Source organism: Leptodactylus fuscus, chromosome 5 (assembly GCF_031893055.1).
Source record: "Leptodactylus fuscus isolate aLepFus1 chromosome 5, aLepFus1.hap2, whole genome shotgun sequence".
NCBI classification, from domain to species: Eukaryota; Metazoa; Chordata; class Amphibia; order Anura; family Leptodactylidae; genus Leptodactylus; species Leptodactylus fuscus.
This window is the reverse complement of record NC_134269.1, coordinates 49,281,320-49,297,728: the sequence shown is the minus strand read 5'-3', so window position 1 is coordinate 49,297,728 and position 16,409 is coordinate 49,281,320. Positions and strand designations below refer to the sequence as shown.

The 16,409-nt window shown below is 42.1% G+C and overlaps 1 protein-coding gene across 3 annotated transcripts in view; it reads right to left on the bottom strand.

Annotated features, from left to right (window-relative positions):
* Nucleotides 1-1,377: 1,377 nt before the first annotated feature.
* RASGRF1 (Ras protein specific guanine nucleotide releasing factor 1) overlaps nucleotides 1,378-16,409 on the bottom strand; it is a 43,055-nt gene continuing 28,023 nt past the window's right edge. For 2 of the 3 annotated variants that reach the window (XM_075273136.1, XM_075273138.1), the window contains 13 exons: nucleotides 15,351-15,727; nucleotides 13,603-13,725; nucleotides 12,611-12,781; nucleotides 11,680-11,786; nucleotides 10,981-11,093; nucleotides 10,308-10,368; nucleotides 8,300-8,403; nucleotides 7,717-7,801; nucleotides 7,021-7,218; nucleotides 6,696-6,775; nucleotides 5,705-5,822; nucleotides 3,985-4,053; nucleotides 1,378-2,442 (listed from right to left, as the gene is read on the bottom strand). In XM_075273136.1, coding sequence (XP_075129237.1) covers nucleotides 2,350-2,442; nucleotides 3,985-4,053; nucleotides 5,705-5,822; nucleotides 6,696-6,775; nucleotides 7,021-7,218; nucleotides 7,717-7,801; nucleotides 8,300-8,403; nucleotides 10,308-10,368; nucleotides 10,981-11,093; nucleotides 11,680-11,786; nucleotides 12,611-12,781; nucleotides 13,603-13,725; nucleotides 15,351-15,727 — 1,699 coding nt within the window. In that variant the 3' untranslated portion in view covers nucleotides 1,378-2,349. The remainder of the gene's footprint in view (nucleotides 2,443-3,984; nucleotides 4,054-5,704; nucleotides 5,823-6,695; nucleotides 6,776-7,020; nucleotides 7,219-7,716; nucleotides 7,802-8,299; nucleotides 8,404-10,307; nucleotides 10,369-10,980; nucleotides 11,094-11,679; nucleotides 11,787-12,610; nucleotides 12,782-13,602; nucleotides 13,726-15,350; nucleotides 15,728-16,409) is intronic. The other variant, XM_075273137.1, reaches the window with a different exon arrangement.

Sequence of the window (16,409 nt, the reverse complement as noted above, 5' to 3'; positions counted from 1 at the left end):
AAGTGCTCATTGTACTCTTTAGAGCCCGACTGCTAAGTGCAGATTTCATTCTTACTACTATTAGCTGTTCGGACCCCTGCCCTTTCCCTGCTTCAGTACTGACAGAGTTAAGTGTGGCAGAGTAGGGCACCAAAAACTTAGCGTGGTAAATCAGATTAAAATCTTCACTTACCTCTCGCTCCCCGTAGGGCAGGGGGTACAGAGCAGGCAAAAGGGGCAATGTACTTTATGGCGCATAAGGGACCATTACATTGCGGCATAAGAGGGCCATAATACTATATTTGTTATCATTATATGACTTTGCAGCTTTCCATGAGTTGGTGGATAGTGACTAATGCACACAGTAAGTAGAGGACAATCAGCTCCATGACTGCCTCTCTCTGACTCAGAAAGAGCCCCAAGACCATGCAGAACAGATATAAAGAAATAATGAAATGTTTTTTGTTAATAAATAGCTTCGATTGTGATAGAAAGTTCCTAGTTAGCTCCAGCATGAGACTAAGCCTGGGTTTCTGCTGCTATAATTTTCTCTCTTAGGCTGGTCTTACACCACCGTAGTTTAAGTCCGCAAATGGTCCGTAATTGAGGGTTTTCAATTGCGGACCATTTGCGGACACATTATACTCAATGTGGCCTCTTACACCACCGGATATTTTATCTGTGGTGTGCCGGGCCGCAACCGAGGTCCGCACTTTTTAGAACATGTCCGTAATGGCTGCAATTCACGGCACTGCACGGACTCGCCCATAGAACTCTATGGGCGAGTGCGGCAGGTCATGGACATCTGCGGAGTGTAAGTTGATGATCAGCAACTAGTGTTGCTGATCAGCAACTTGCGGACCGTAAAAGCATTACGGTCGTGTAAGACCAGCCTTAGCTGTCTTCTCCCCTTCCCCTTTTTAACTAATGTAAGCAAATTACATTGATCCGGAATGTGTTGCACTGGCGACTTTTAGTTGCAAACCAATCATTCACTGCTGGATTATTTTTGTGAGTAGAAGTTGCAGCACCCTTGCAATGTTAGGCTCCGTTCTCATAGTGATCTTTGGACTGAAGACGTGAATCATGACCAAAGTTGCTATGTAAACTGAGCCATAATCTTGAAAAGGTACAAAACTCTGCTTGGTGTTGCTTTTTACATCAAAATTCTGGATTGCATGGCTAACTAACTATAAATCGTCCTCCCCCCCCCATCGAATGTAGGACAATATTTCCTGACTCCAGATTTTCCTTCAGTTTTACAGATCTCAATAAACAAGCTGGATTGGTGGTAACCCTGAGATAAAAGATTTATTAGCGAGAGGTAATCAGGAAACACTTTATAGTACAAAAAATAAAGAAAACAAAATGTAGCTGCAAATTTTTTTTTTCTCAACACTCATTGCTGGACCTCCACGGCAGATTCAACTGACCATTCTGTGGACATTCTTCCTAAACCAGCATCAGACCTTCCCTTTACACTGCTGAGCTAATTCCATATGCATCCACTGCCATAAGCCTTCTGCTGTAGCTCCCTACCTTGCTATGACACTCCTATAGTAAAGCACTGGAATTCTCAGCCATTATAGCAGCCATAGGACCAGCCCACTATATCAGCTATTAAGCTGCAGGCCATTGTACTTCTTATCTAGATAATTTGTGCAATTTGTTTTCTCTGTTGCAGCCATGGACACATACTACTGCTCAAAGTCAACAAGACAAAGCTGGAGTAGAGTCCAGAATTTGCAAAACTAGCAATCTGCTGGACATGTGCCGTGCCATTCTAAGGCATGAGAGACTGGTCATTTCATGGAGCTGGTTCTGTACTATAGAGCTGCGCTCACATTGCTATTATGAATGTGCCTTCTTCTCTTGCTGCAGGATAGTATCACCTCTATTCTCCATGATGGAGTATTAAACATGAACTCTAAAGTTCACTATTGAAATCTCCCTCTGAAAGACACACAGAGCCATGAACTCCTCCATTCAAGCACGGTGGTGGAGGTGGTGACCGCTGGTTTGGTGGTGAGATGCTGCACATCGACATGTTGCTTTATTCTTAAATTTACAGTCAATAGGAGGCAACAGCAACTCTTCAGTCCTTGCCAGCACAGCACATGATGCACTGGGCCAGTGCTCCTGGTGAGAGGTATCTCCGTCTCCACCCTGGTCACACTTTCTAGGGGTGTCTTTGGGGAACATTGGGTGTGAGGGCATTGTGGGGCCTCCATTGGGAGTAGCTGGGTGTTTGGGATGGATGGAGACACAGACATCTCTGCCCCTGCATGGTGACCCCTGCATAAAGGAATCTGGCGAGAGGCGTGGGGGGTCTGTACAATATGATACAGGCAGATGAAACACGGCAAAATTTCAAGTGGGAAGTTTGGGCTCCAGACGGAGAGAAGCTTCATAAAGACCCTCTTCATCCAGTACTCCTGTGGTATCCAAGAGGTACTGTGTAACCTGCAAATTGCAATAACATCATTGAATAACACATTTTATAAACACATATACAATTACATCTAATATTGATGGCCTATTTGACAGCCGAGACCCCTGCAGATCCTGCACAATGCTTACATACCAGGAGCCATGCTGCTCACAAGCTGTACAGTGTGGCAGCAGATTAGGTACTGCCAAACTGAAGTGTATGGGACAGCACTGCAATTCTTAAAGTCACCACTACACTTTGTACAGTGAATGACCATCACAGCTCCCAGGATGTAAACATTACCAGGAGCCGTGTGTTCCTGGAACAGCTGATCTCCAAACATCTAATATAGATGGCCATTCCTAAGTACTGACAGAAACCCAGATTCCACCCACCTATCACCTGGGTGTAACCATTCCACTCCCAACAAAGTCTGACACTGGACAGTATCAGCATGGGTACAGGGGCACCCCTCCAACTGGAAACACCCATTTATTCATACATTTCTAGTAGTAACAACAGGAAGTGTTGAAATGAAAATGGGGGGATCGGTAAGGTTAAAGGGGTTGTCCCATCTCAAGGATCCTATCTGTACTGCTAGCTTATGTGGATTTAAGACTTTTCCTAAATAGATTGCTTAAGCAAAACTCCTTTGTTTGCCTGTTATCTGAGATTATTCACGTCATTGTTTACACTGCATTTCCATAACCACGGACCTGGGGATGATCTTATCTCTCCGCTCAGGACAGGTGATGGTAGCTCCCTGCTCTCAGGAGGGGAGGGGAGCTGAGTGCTCGGGACTTGGGAGCAGCTTGTATTTCTGAGCTGTTTATTTCCCAGTTATCAGGTTGGCTAATTGAATTTTGCTGATAAGGGCTGACACAGGGAGTCTGTTACCTCTGTATGTAAACAAAGACCTAAAACGGAGTTTATGGCAAGCTAACTCTTGGTCCTGTAGCATGTAAATTTGGGATTCTCAGCACCTATCAAATCCAGCTCTGCTACATCAGCTTCATATTGTGCATCTTCCAGTGATACTGTGCTAATTCATTTACAACCATCCATCATTACTGACTGCAAACATGTACTGCTATGAAGAGAGCTAGCAGAGCAAGTGAATCCCCGCCCACTAATGTACTGAGAAAACCAGGAAGTGAACAAAGCATACAGCCTGCTAGTTATAGTCATATTCCACAGCGTTTTACAGATATTGTCAGTCACTGTCCCATATAGGGCTCACAATCTACTTTCCATATCAGTATGTCTTTGGTATGTGGGAGGAAACCGGAGTACCCGGAGGAAACCCACGCAAACACTGGGAGAACATACAAACTCCTTGCAGATGTTGCCCTTCGCAGGATTTGAACCTAGGACTCAGCACTGCAAGGCTGCAGTGCTAACCACTGAGCCACCGTGCTGCCCCATAATTTGGAAATCCTTTTCTAAACTGGACAAACCCTCTAATGCAATACATCCTACTACTGTTGTCTATATGTCAGCCGGTAATAGTGGGTTTAAGAGACAGGACTGGATGGATGAAGCTCATCCAGAATTGCTATGGCAGGCTTACTTACCTTAGGTTGATGCTCTATCTTGTAGGACGTCTGCTGAAACTGCCTTATCTCTCGAATGATATGTGAAATCTAGTCAAATACAAGTCATTAAATAAATCAGCATTAATAAAGGAAACCCCTCTTAGTATATATATATATATATATATATATATATATATATATATTCCTATTAATATTATAAATGTGAAAGTTTGTGAGTTTGTGGGTTTGTGTGTTTGGATGTTTGCATGTTCGGATGTTTGTTCCTCAATCACGGAAAAACCGCTCCACCGATTTGGCTGAAATTTTCCACAAACATAGTTAATACACCCGATTAAACAATAGGCTACTGTTTGTCACAATAGCGCACATACGTTTGTGCCAGGACCCCCACAAAACCCAAACTCACACCACCATCTCTGCAATCTCACACACTTTTGACCATAGCAAGCCACAAAATTCATATTGCCCTCTACAGCCTAGCCCCTAACCCCACACAATCACATATACATAGACTTTACCACTTTGCCCCTCACCTTAATGATACTCCAGGAGACTCTCTTTAACGCTCCGGAGCAGCCATGTTTGCCGACCCCCACCGCTCTGACAATCCGCGACACCCCCCACCCATGTCAATACCCCTAGCCGGTCTAATAAATGCAAAAAAAAAGTTTAAAAAAAGTTAAAAAAATATTTAAAAATAAATAAAAAGGATTAATAATTCAAATCACCCCCCTTTCCCTAGAACACATATAAAAGTAGTTAAAAACTGTGAAACACATACATGTTAGGTATCCTCGCATCCGAAATCGCCCGCTCTACAAAGCTATACAAATATTTTTCCTGTTCGGTAAACGCCGTAGCGGGAAAAATGGACAAAAGTGCCAAACCGCCATTTTTTCACTGTTTTGATTCTGATAAAAATTTGAATAAAAAGTGATCAAAGCAATAACATTTCCCAAAAATGGTAGAACTACAAAGTACACCTGGTCCCGCAAAAAAATCCACCCTATACATCCCCGTACACGCACGTATAAAAAAGTTACGGCTGTTGGAATATGGCGACTTTTAAAAAAATAATTTTTTAACACAGTTTTGGATTTTTTTTAAGGGGTCAAAATGTAAATAAAATCATATAAATTTGGTATCCCCAGAATCATAACGAAACACAGAATACAGGGGACATGTCATTTTGGTTGCACAGTGAACGCCGTAAAACCAAAGCCCGTAAGAAAGTCGCAGAAATGCATTTTTTCTTCAAATCCACCCCATTCTCAATTTTTCCCTGCTTCCCAGTACATTATATAGAATAAATAATGGTGGCATCATGAAGAAAAATTTGTCCCGCAAAGATTAAGACCTCATATGGCTCTGGGAGCGGAGAAATAAAAAAGTTATGGGGTTTAGAAGGAGGGGAGTCAAAAACGAAAATCAAAAAATGCCATCGGCGGGAAAGGGTTAACTTCAAATACTTCTGTCCCAAAGTCACTATGTAAAGTTTCTCACAACACCGAATATATAGCAGCTCAAATACAAAGTAACTGCAACACAAAAGTCACACGTATTCTCTGAATGACAGAAAAAACAAGATACAAAGTTACATTTCATATCCCATACCTTATACACACTACGAAAACCTTACCCACGCCTGTATATACCCACTTCTACAATCACCGCAGACAAAGTCGCGGGTACCAGCTAGTTTATTATATATTATCTGTTTTTTCTGTCTATAACTCACCATTCTCATCTTTGAGAAATTGACCAGGCCGTCCTCTGTGTAGTTGGGCGTCCCTTCCTCTATAAATGCCAAATCAGTCAGGTACATCCCTAGGTATGGCACACAGGGAGGGTCACAGCTGGTGACAGAAGAGGAAGCTGGATAAGAGGTTGTTCTTTAAGCATAGTAAGGTAACAGGGGTGAAATATGCCATTACAAAGCTCATGTAAGGCTGGCACCTTTGCCGGTTCCTGGTGGTAATATATAGACTTTTTATACATGTAAAAAACACATGTAAAAAATGCGCAAAAAACGCACCAAAAACAGCATTGAAGTCAATGGGAGTCTGATTTTTCCATGTGTATTTTTTACACGGGAATTTTGACAAAATCTCAAGCACTATCCTCCCCAACTCCATATCTGGCAATTGCAGCTTCTGGATCAATGTCCTATCCCAAAAATTTCTAGCTCCCGTAACCTACGATATTCACCACAACCTGTGACAGTGAGTTGCATAGAGTCCTTGGCACATAGAAATGTCCCTTAGTCTCAGGCCTGGGTGTAAAGAGATCATTGTAAAGATCAATGTACTGTCCATTCATGTATTTGTACACCATAATTAGGTCACCCCCATGCCATCTTTTTTCCAACCCGAGCTGTCTTTATACTCTAATCCACCCATCCCCTTACGTACATTGGTTGCTCTCCTCTGCACCCCTGTATCCTTCCCATATATATAGGTGCCCAGAATTGTGCATAGTATTCTACATGTAGCCTGACCAGTGGTTTGTATAGAGCCAAGATGATATCCTGGTTGCAAACTCTGATTTTATTTGCTTTGGCAGCAGCTGCCTGCCACTAGTTCCTTAAATGAAGTTTACTGCCCAACAATATCCCTAAGACTTTTTCAACAGTAATGTCACGCGGTTTCTAACTATTTAACACATGGGGACTCGTCCTCTCTGCACTTGATACCTAATTTGCATACACGAATTACGTGAAAAATTCTTACTTCTTCAAGGCCTCTCTCAGATTCTTAAATCTCCCCTCTGAAGACACCAACTTCTGAAGTCTGTCAATTAAGGTCTTTGTCTAGTAAGAAGAGCATAGTGGTTAGAACAGAGGTAAAAAAATGATTAAAGGGGTACTCCGATCTCAAGGATCTTATTCAGACTTGTAGTATAAGCTAATTGAAGTTTTTTTTTACCCAATACATTGCTTTATCTATCTTGCTCTGTTTGTCAGGTACAGCTAAATATATCTTCTGAATGGTTTTGAATAATCTGACACCTTGATGGACCAGAATTTGAGAGATGATAAGAATTTTACTGTATTACCTGTTTAGACACTTTGATCCAGGTCCTCTTGAGCCGGAATATAGCGCTGCGATTCAGTGATGATGTAATCTCCAAAACAGCGTTGTAATTGTGTAGACACCGACAAATATCCGCCACTGCCACCCACTTCTCAATGGTACATCCTCGCACGCCGGGCTCTTCACTCCGTAAGATCTCAGTGGCGATCAGGTTACTCATCTGAGACATCCCATAAACATGGTTGCTATGATGTTAATACTCACTATTTCTGATGCATGACTTTACTAGACAATACACTAAATTAGAGATAAATATGGAGAATAAGGGACTTCTTTAAAGGGGTTATTCATTTTGTGATATTGATGGCTTATCTTTAGCCATTGCGATCACATCTGCGAGGGTCCAACACCTGGGACCAGGTCATCGCCTCTGGGACCACGTGGTTCCTGGGAATGTCTATATGCCGGAATATAGGATAAGGCGACTTTTTCCCGACATATCTACAGTCCTTTGTTCTCTGAGGAGATAAGCCACCAGTAGAGGAGTCTAACAGAATTTACTCCCTTCTGCCTACTGAAAACACTTGCACACTCAGCTATACTGATCATGTTTGTTTCAGGGAAAGAAGATAATAGCTGCCAACTGAATGAGCGGAAATGTGTGGGCACCCTATATTGGTAAAGATTACTTATTTCTGCAAAAATAACTGTAACTCACATGGTTAAAATGCTTGCTTGTTCCCATGATATAGGGTGTCCTCTCATTTTTGTCTGCTTTCATCCAACCCTGGCCAAAAAATTCTCTGCAGGAAAAAAAGACAGCAAAGGGATTAATATAAGCAAACAAACATAGCACATTTAATTTATGCAAACGATATAGTACATGGAACAATTGGTGATAGTGGATTACAGTAAAAACGAAGTGAAGCCGATAGTGAAAGTCGTAAAAACGAAGCCCGTAAGAAAGTCGCACAAATGCAATTTTTCTTCAAATCCACCCCATTCTAAATTCGTTCCAGCTTCGTAGTACATTGTACAGAATAATTCATTGTGGCATCATGAAGAAAAATTTGTCCTGCAAACATTAAGACCTCATATGGCTCTGAGAGCGGAAAAATAAAAATGTTGTGGGGTTTGGAACAGGGGAATGGGGGGTTATGTCAAAAATGAACATCGAAATATGCCCGTGGTGGGAAGGGGTTAATAAAACAAAACATGCTGATAACAATGACTGCTGATGACATGCGTATACCGAGTAAATAGGACTACGTGATGGGATTTTATAAGCAGGTGAAGCTTACTCATAGGGGATCTTCTTGAAGATCAAATGATCTAGTAATGTTACTTGTTCTGCAATCTCCAGAGCAGAGAGCGACTCAAACGGTTCCACAGGAGTGCTCAACACCTGCAAAGAATAAGCATAGAAAAACATTACATATTGCATTTTATATCATTTGCTTTTTCGATTACTTGGTGTTTTCTACACACCATATACACCAGGGGTCCTCAAACTGCGGCCAGTGGGCCACATGCGGCCCGCCAAGCACTTCTGTCTGGCCCCGCCAACAACGCCGGCAGGCGTGCATTTATAATGAAGCTCCTGGGGAGCTCGGGCCAGGCCGTGGAGCGCACTTCACTTTACCTATTGGAGGGCACCGCTCCCGATGTCTGTGCGACCTGCTCTGCCTCCGGACCACTGTTTAAAAAGTTTGAGGACCCCTGATATACACCATAATTGTGGCAATAATGTGGCTACAATTTCCATATATCAATTATTAGGAATAGACTTGAATGGTGAGTGTCCTCTTTCTCACTTCTTCAGATAGAAAGCAGGGTCCTATGCTCCATATTTGGCAGATCTGTTGTTAAATCTACAACATTGTTATGCTAGGTTCACACTAGCGCTCGGGTTCCATAGTTAAGGTACACATGAGGACTCGAAAGATGGAGATCTTGTTCGCTTAAAAAGTGGTTACGAGCGGAAACCCGCAGACCCCATAGACTATAAAAGGATGTGCTGTGTTTCCGCCGGTTTTATACTGAAGTTCTCCTTGTAGGACTTCTCTCCTGATTTTCGTGAGATTCTGTGGCGGAGCTGGAGACTCCATCGCAAGTGTGAATCCAGCCTTAATGTATGCGCCCATTCTCCAAAAATTTAAGGTGGAATCCTAAACAGGATTTACTGAATGGTTCATTATGGGACAAAGGTTTTCTCAGAGACACCCTTTTTAAATATTTTTTTCAGAAAATACATAATCAATACTGGTAATTTACTTCGATTTGGTTAAACTAAGAAGGTCAAAGGATATGGTCAATGACAAATCTTACAAGATGCTTAAAAATAGTTTGAGGCTATAACATAGCAAACAGGTATCTGTTAGGCTTCGTTCACATCTGCGCGGGTAATCTGTCCAGGGGAGTCCACATGGGTACCCTCCCGAATGGACTACAGAACGCAGTGGCAAGCAGTGAGCAGTGAGAGCACACGGACCCTATAGACTATAATGGGGTCCATATGCATTCCGCACGGTCTCCGCACGGAACATTCGGACAGAAAAGTACTTCACGATCTACTTTCCTGTCCGCATGACTCGTGCGAACCTCATTATAGTCTATGTAGTCCGTGTGCTCTCAATGCACACCGCTTGGCAATATGTTCAGTAGTCCATTCGGAAGGGTCTCCATGCAGACTCCCCCAAATGGATTACTGACGCAGATTTGAACCAGGCCTTAGGCCTTTAAGCTTCATTTATTTTTCAGCACGTCTAATGCCCAAAGGATAGGCTAAGTAAGGATATTAGAAAGGATCGCAAACAGAAAAGAAAAAGCCCATAGTATTATTAAGGGAGGCAACAAGGTTCTCCAGGAAGACAATTTCCCCGATATTGGCCATAGTTCTAATCGGGATGGAGGAAATATTTGTCGCCAAGAACGTACAGAGTTTTAGCAACTGTGCAGAAGTGTTGACACAGCCTGACGTATTTTTTTTCCCATGGTTCAAGGAGGAACATTTAGCAGATACACTAAAGGATCTGGCGGGATATCAAGGGTAAATAAGTCAAGAACCTCAACCCAGAAGGCAAGTATTAAAGGACATTCCCAGAAGATGTGGCAGAGTGTATAGAAGGTATAGAGGGATTGATGTGTTGAAAGCGTATATGTGGTGCAAATGGATAACTAAGCTACACAACACCATATTACCTGCCATTGCTGGAAGGGAACTGGCCTCCCAATAGTGCCCGCCCATGCAGCTCCATTATAAGTAGAAGCAATGATGCTAATGTGAACACAGTAAAACATCAGACTTACCATGTGTTCAATTTCTTCCAGTGTGACCTGACTATCTCCAGGATCCTCCTGTGTCAACGTGCTGAAAGGGAACATAGTGTTAGTACAGTCTTTTCTACGTGCATTCATTACTAAAGTAATATTCAGGTATTTTACAGCTTTCAATAGTAAAGGCCATTGAAGGTGCTGCAACATGGGGGTTCCAAATGTGGTTATAATCACAATCAGTTTTCTCCTCTAAGAAAGATAGCTAGACAGCTGTATCCCAGTACCTTTCCTGAGGTTTTGCTGTTACCACTATAGTTGCATTTGTAACCCCTTGGTACATCTCCCTAATGGCTGCCTAAAGACCAGCTTACAAGAAATCATCACCAATAAGCAAAGTAGTCGCAACCCCTCAATAAACCTATACAGGAAACAACTCAAGCATGCAGAGTTAATTCTTGTAAAGGTTCCTTAACACGTCATGATAGCTTCTGCCCAAGACCTAATGGTGTTAGCTGGAGTGGCCTGTAAGAAGACCATCAAGGAGCTCCGGATTGGCACGAAATAAGACGGAACTATTTTCAGTAGAAAGAAATCAGGAGATCAACACCTTTTTAAGAATAATATGACCAAACTGTGAGCTATATACAAATTTCAAGATTATATCAACAGTATTTGTGTGTGGGCATGATCCTGTATAATGATTTACCGAATAATATTGGCTGCAGCCTTCCTCTCTTGGGCTAGCAGCTCGGGGTTGTGGATAACCTCCTCCAGGAAACTAATGACTTTGCTCTTTAGTTGCAGGTTTGTCTCAAAATCCTATTAAAGACAGAAATATCCCATTAAACGTGCATATTAATAATTGTGGTTGTGTTAAAGGGGTTCACAATAGGTTAAAAAGGTAAAAGAAGCGCCAATCCTCCAAGACTCCTGTTCTGATGCTGCATCGGCCCTCCACTGGTCTCTGCTTTCTGGTTTCTTTCGACAGGCAGATGACCTTGTATCAGCTAGTGAATGGCTAGGAAGGCATTTTCTTCATGTCAAGACGGGACCAGAAAGTAGGGACCAGAGGTAATGATGATAGGAACAGTTAGGGAGGGCTCACACCTGCACCCGATCTCCGCTTTAGTCCTGCATGTATGACTTTGTGTCTGGTTAAAAAACCAGTATCACCGCGGAGAGGCAGAAGACGCACACGGGTGGTGACTTTGCAACCCATTCAAGTGAATAGGTTTGAAATCTGACCGCCGGGTTTCCGTCCCTTTTACAGTTTCTCAGGCAGAAGACAGAAACCCAGCAGAATGGTTAAAGCAGAGACCTGGCGCCGATGTGAACCCGTCCTTACTGAGTAGTCACTAACTGCTGCCAGAAAGCGGTGTGTGTATTAGCGGATCTTGGCATGTACCTGGGCATGTTTGGATACCCAGTGTCTGAGGACATTGAGTACACGGTTTGTTGCTGCCCTTCTTATTACAAATTCTTTGTCACCATTCCTCTGGTCTGAAGGGAATCCTGCAACAAACACAACATACATATTCATTAATAAAGGATTCTATGACCTTTACTGTAATGTAATACCAACAAAAATGACACTAATGGAATGTGAACTGGGTTCTATTACAATGGCTCTTCAAAAATGTAGCTTCTGTCTGAAAAATCTATTTTTGCGTGATTCTACATGAAGCAACGTTTTACAATTTAATTTATAGTTAAAGGGAAAGTCCACCCTTACAATCACTTTTATATATATTGCTTCATTGCATATAAAGGTTCACATGATGCGAAATTGACACTTAAATCAACCCAAATCCATGTTCAGTCCACCTCCCATGCAAGTGAATGGATTTCCACAATCCCCTTCACATGCAGGGATGCCTGCAAAGCATCAGTGAAGATTTTTGTCCATGGTGTCAACTCTTAGCCTATGGCCCATTACATTTCTGCTGCAGATGTTCTAGCAAAAATACTATATCAAAAATGCTATGATGAAATCCTAAATATGTGAAATAAACCTAAGAGGAAAAACAGAGCAACTTTTCATATAGTCTTAGATGGAAATGTCATGTAGTTTTTACATAAATCTATGTGTCTCCATCAGACTGGCAAAGCAAGCTCTTGCATTAATGCTTCCTTCTGTCTGTCCATTTTGGGCTGGTTTCAGAACTACATTGTCTTTTCCAGTTTTCTGTTCCATCCCAGGAGCAAGAAACTCCAAATGACAACTGGAAGTGTCACATGATGGACAACAATGGTGCCAAATGGACTTCTGGTACTAGTCAAAGCGTAATTCACCCTTCATTGCATCCACTCTGTTCAGCATATAACTGGATACTTACCTGCTGTGGCTAAAGACATCCGTCTGTAGGTTTCCTTGGTTGGAGTACCCTCATTAGCTCCAGCCGTTGCAATGGCGAAAGCAGAGGCTGCGGATAGATTGCTGCGATTGCTGTCATGTTCCCGGCAGGAAGTCATCACAATTCCATTATTATACGAGAAGAGTGTAAAGTCTGTATGGAAAAATTAGCACAGTGGGGGTTATTTATCATCTGACCATATCATTTGGCCATATTTTTCTTAGGTAAGCTTTTTCTTAGGCTAGTTTTACAGTGGTGCCTATTTCGGATGTCGGTGCGTCTCCTTGTTAAATGTTGTGCATGTGTTAGGCCTGGTTCACATCTGCATTGGGTATTTCGTTTGGGGAGTCCACATGGGGACCCCCCGACGGAATATCAAATGCATTGACAAGTAGTGAGCTTATACACGGACCCCGTAGACTATAATGGGTCCATGTGTTTTGTGTACGGTGCCCGCAAGGAACATGCGGAGAGAAAAGTACTTAATGTACTATTTTTCTCTTTGCATGAGTCGTGCTGACACCGTGTGGAAAAACATGGACCCATTATAGTCTATGCGGTCCGTATGCTATCATTGCTCACCGCTTGTCAATGCCTTCGGTATTCCGTGCGGATTCCCCGAACACAGGTGTGAACCAGGCCTTAGTTAGTTTAGATGCACCCTTATAAGTTATGTGCACTTTGCCCCTTTTTTGTTCAAAAAGGTGTAATTGCCCCATTTTTGCTAAAAATAATTGCGCAATTTTCCCTTTCTAATACTTTCTGACCCGAAAGGCTCTATTACACTGCCCCCGGACTGTATTTGGGCCTTTAGTTTACCCATTTAGTTGAAACTGCCTCCAGCTAAGAGATTCACTGCAAAGATGGATATACCAAAATATTAAATACATAGGCTGGAGTGAAAAGCTGGAAATTTTAGGCCATGTTTGATAAGATAATGACAGATAAATTAGTACTGAATATATAGTCTTCACCTGCAGAGTTACGACCACGTTGAGATATAGGTGTGGTTGGTGAACGGGTTGGGGACGTATCGGTCTCCGCCTCGTCACTCTGTGTCTGTTCATTGTCCGATTCTGCTCGACAGGACTCAGAGTCTGAATGAGAAAGTAACAAATAATAAACTAGCATTACAGATCATTACTTGCAATCTAACAAGTCCAGAATCCTTAGATGCTTTGGAACTATTAGCGTAAATATTAGAAAACACACAGCATTGAAGAAAGACAGACCTGTTGTGGAGTCAGCCAAAGGGAACGATAGGCAGCACTTTCAAAGTGGAGATTTACTGGGTGTACAGTTCCAGGGACGACTGAGCAGTCCCCACCAAACACTATGAACACTCTAGAACAGGTTTAGGCAACCTTCAGCACTCCAGCTGTTGTAAAACTACAACTCCCAGCATGCATACATGCTCTACTGTTCTTGAAACTCCCATAGAAGTGAATGGAGCATGATGGGACTTATAGTTTCACAGCAGCTGGAGTGTCGAAGGTTGCTGACCCCTGCTCTAGAAGGATGGACAGCACTCCAAATACTTTTCAATTGAGCTTACTTATTTTTTATTATTGCAATATATCACACAGTTCATGAAAGATAGGAAGCCGCATTGTAATAGTACAAAGAACTTTAGTATACGTTGAAAAACCATAGATCAATACATGGTTATCATCCATGGACCATGCCTTAGTGGCTTACCCCTATTTCTATTGACACCTCTATATATGCCAGATGAAGGACAGTTTTTGCCTGAAACGTATACTGTAAACTGTATACTAAAGTTCTCTGTGCAATTACAACGCGGCTTCCTATGTCACATGAACTGTGATACATTGCAATAATAAAGAATAAGCAAGCTCAATTGAAAACTATTTGGAGTGCGTCCATCTTTCTAGGATGTTGTTTAGGCCATAAAATGCTTTTTTTTTGGAATTAACGATACGTCACATATATAATTATGCTAATTCTATAAGAGTAACATTGACTGTAAGGGACGTTCTATTGTCTGGTTGCCAGAAATTTTGCTTAAGAATCCCCATTTTTGATACATGAGCCAATCTTCTCTACCTCATTCAGACAGTCTTGTCTTTCTGTTTCATTCATTTCATTATCTCTCTTAAATTACCTCTAATCTCTAAATCTCTTTTTGCTATAACCTTGTTTCTAAATAATCTTTCGTCTGATTTATCAACCTGATAGATCAATTGTTTGGAATCCATTATAGTACAGTGTAGAGAGCTGCCTGCATCTGGCTCCGTACACTGCCCAAATATCCGTTGACCGGTGGGGGTGCTGGGTGTTGGTCAACCACCGATCTAATATTAATGACCTATCCTAAGAATAGGGTGTTGGTATCCAACTTGGACAACCCCTTTAACTTCTCTCTCCCAGTAGTTGCAATAATGTTTTTATCTGAAGCTATTAGGCTGGGTTCACACGATGTATGTTTGATTTTGCGGCAGCCGCAAAATAGCGCCGTGTATACGGTCCCGGCTCCCATTGAAATCAATGGGAGCGTATATGGCCCGCAAAAGCTCCCGCGGCATCTACGTGCCACATTACATGCCAAAATACATCGTGTGAACCCAGCATTAATGTGATGACCTATACTTAAGATACTTGGATTTCGAGCATTACATTCTTCAATTCTGAGTTTAGCAGATTTTCTCAATTGCTTCCCCCACTACAGTGCCATCGGTGCTCCCATTTCACCAGAATGTACCTTTATTTTGGCGTGGTGCAACTGGCTCCTCATCTCTCTCAGCGGGTGGCTCCTCTCCTTCTCCCACCTTGCTTGGGAAACTTCCAGATACATAGAGTTTGTTGATGTCCAGGCTCGTCTTGCTGTATGGAGGAGGAGCAGGACAGGCACTTGAATATCCATTGGAAGAGCAGCTCAAGGCGGCCAGGTCCAATGCTTTTCCACCAGTAATTATAGGAATATTAAGCGACAATTTGCGTCTACGACTTGGGGATGATGACTTGGTGATGGAGAGGGGTGGTGGGGATGAGAACTTGCGTGTAGCTCTAGGAGATTTAGGCGGCTCACCATACAGAAGTTTATTATTCTGATTACTTGCAAACAGTAGCTCTAAAGATCTATAGATGTGAAAATGCAAACACAAAATGAAGATATAAATCGTGAGGCCCTAATCACAATGGGGCATGCAAGAAAATGGAAGCAAATCTAGAAATAAAAAATATGGCTAATACTGTGAATTTTAGTTGATTCTAATAGTCAAAGGTTGATGAAATGATTTTCCAGGATTAAAAAAGCAAGGCTGCTTTCTTTCCATAAGAGCGCCACATCTATCCACAGGTTGTGTGTGGTATTGCAGCTCTGTGAATCAGTCTGAGGTACAATACCAGGCATAACCAATGGACCTTTTATTTTTTTATGAAAGCAGCCATATTTTACTAATCCTTGACACCCCCTTTAAGCTCATGTCCCCTAAATAGTAAGACGCAACATCTACTCATAATTGTTTTGCAATAGTATATCAATTGTTAGAGCAGCAGTTTGTGCTTCAGAGCTTATATTCCCATGGTAACTGGATTACTAAAATGTTTAATCATTTTTGTAAGTAATTTGCACTAAAAAGGACAAACCACACCTAGGGGAGTAGCAGCCATTAGAGAAGCCAAGGAGATCTCTTATTGCATACACATTTATACAGATAACTTATTGCACTCTATTTAGTCTGTGACCATTAGGCTGCATTCACACGTTGTAACGCACCGCTCAATCTGACACATGTGTATCACATTGAAAGCAATAGGT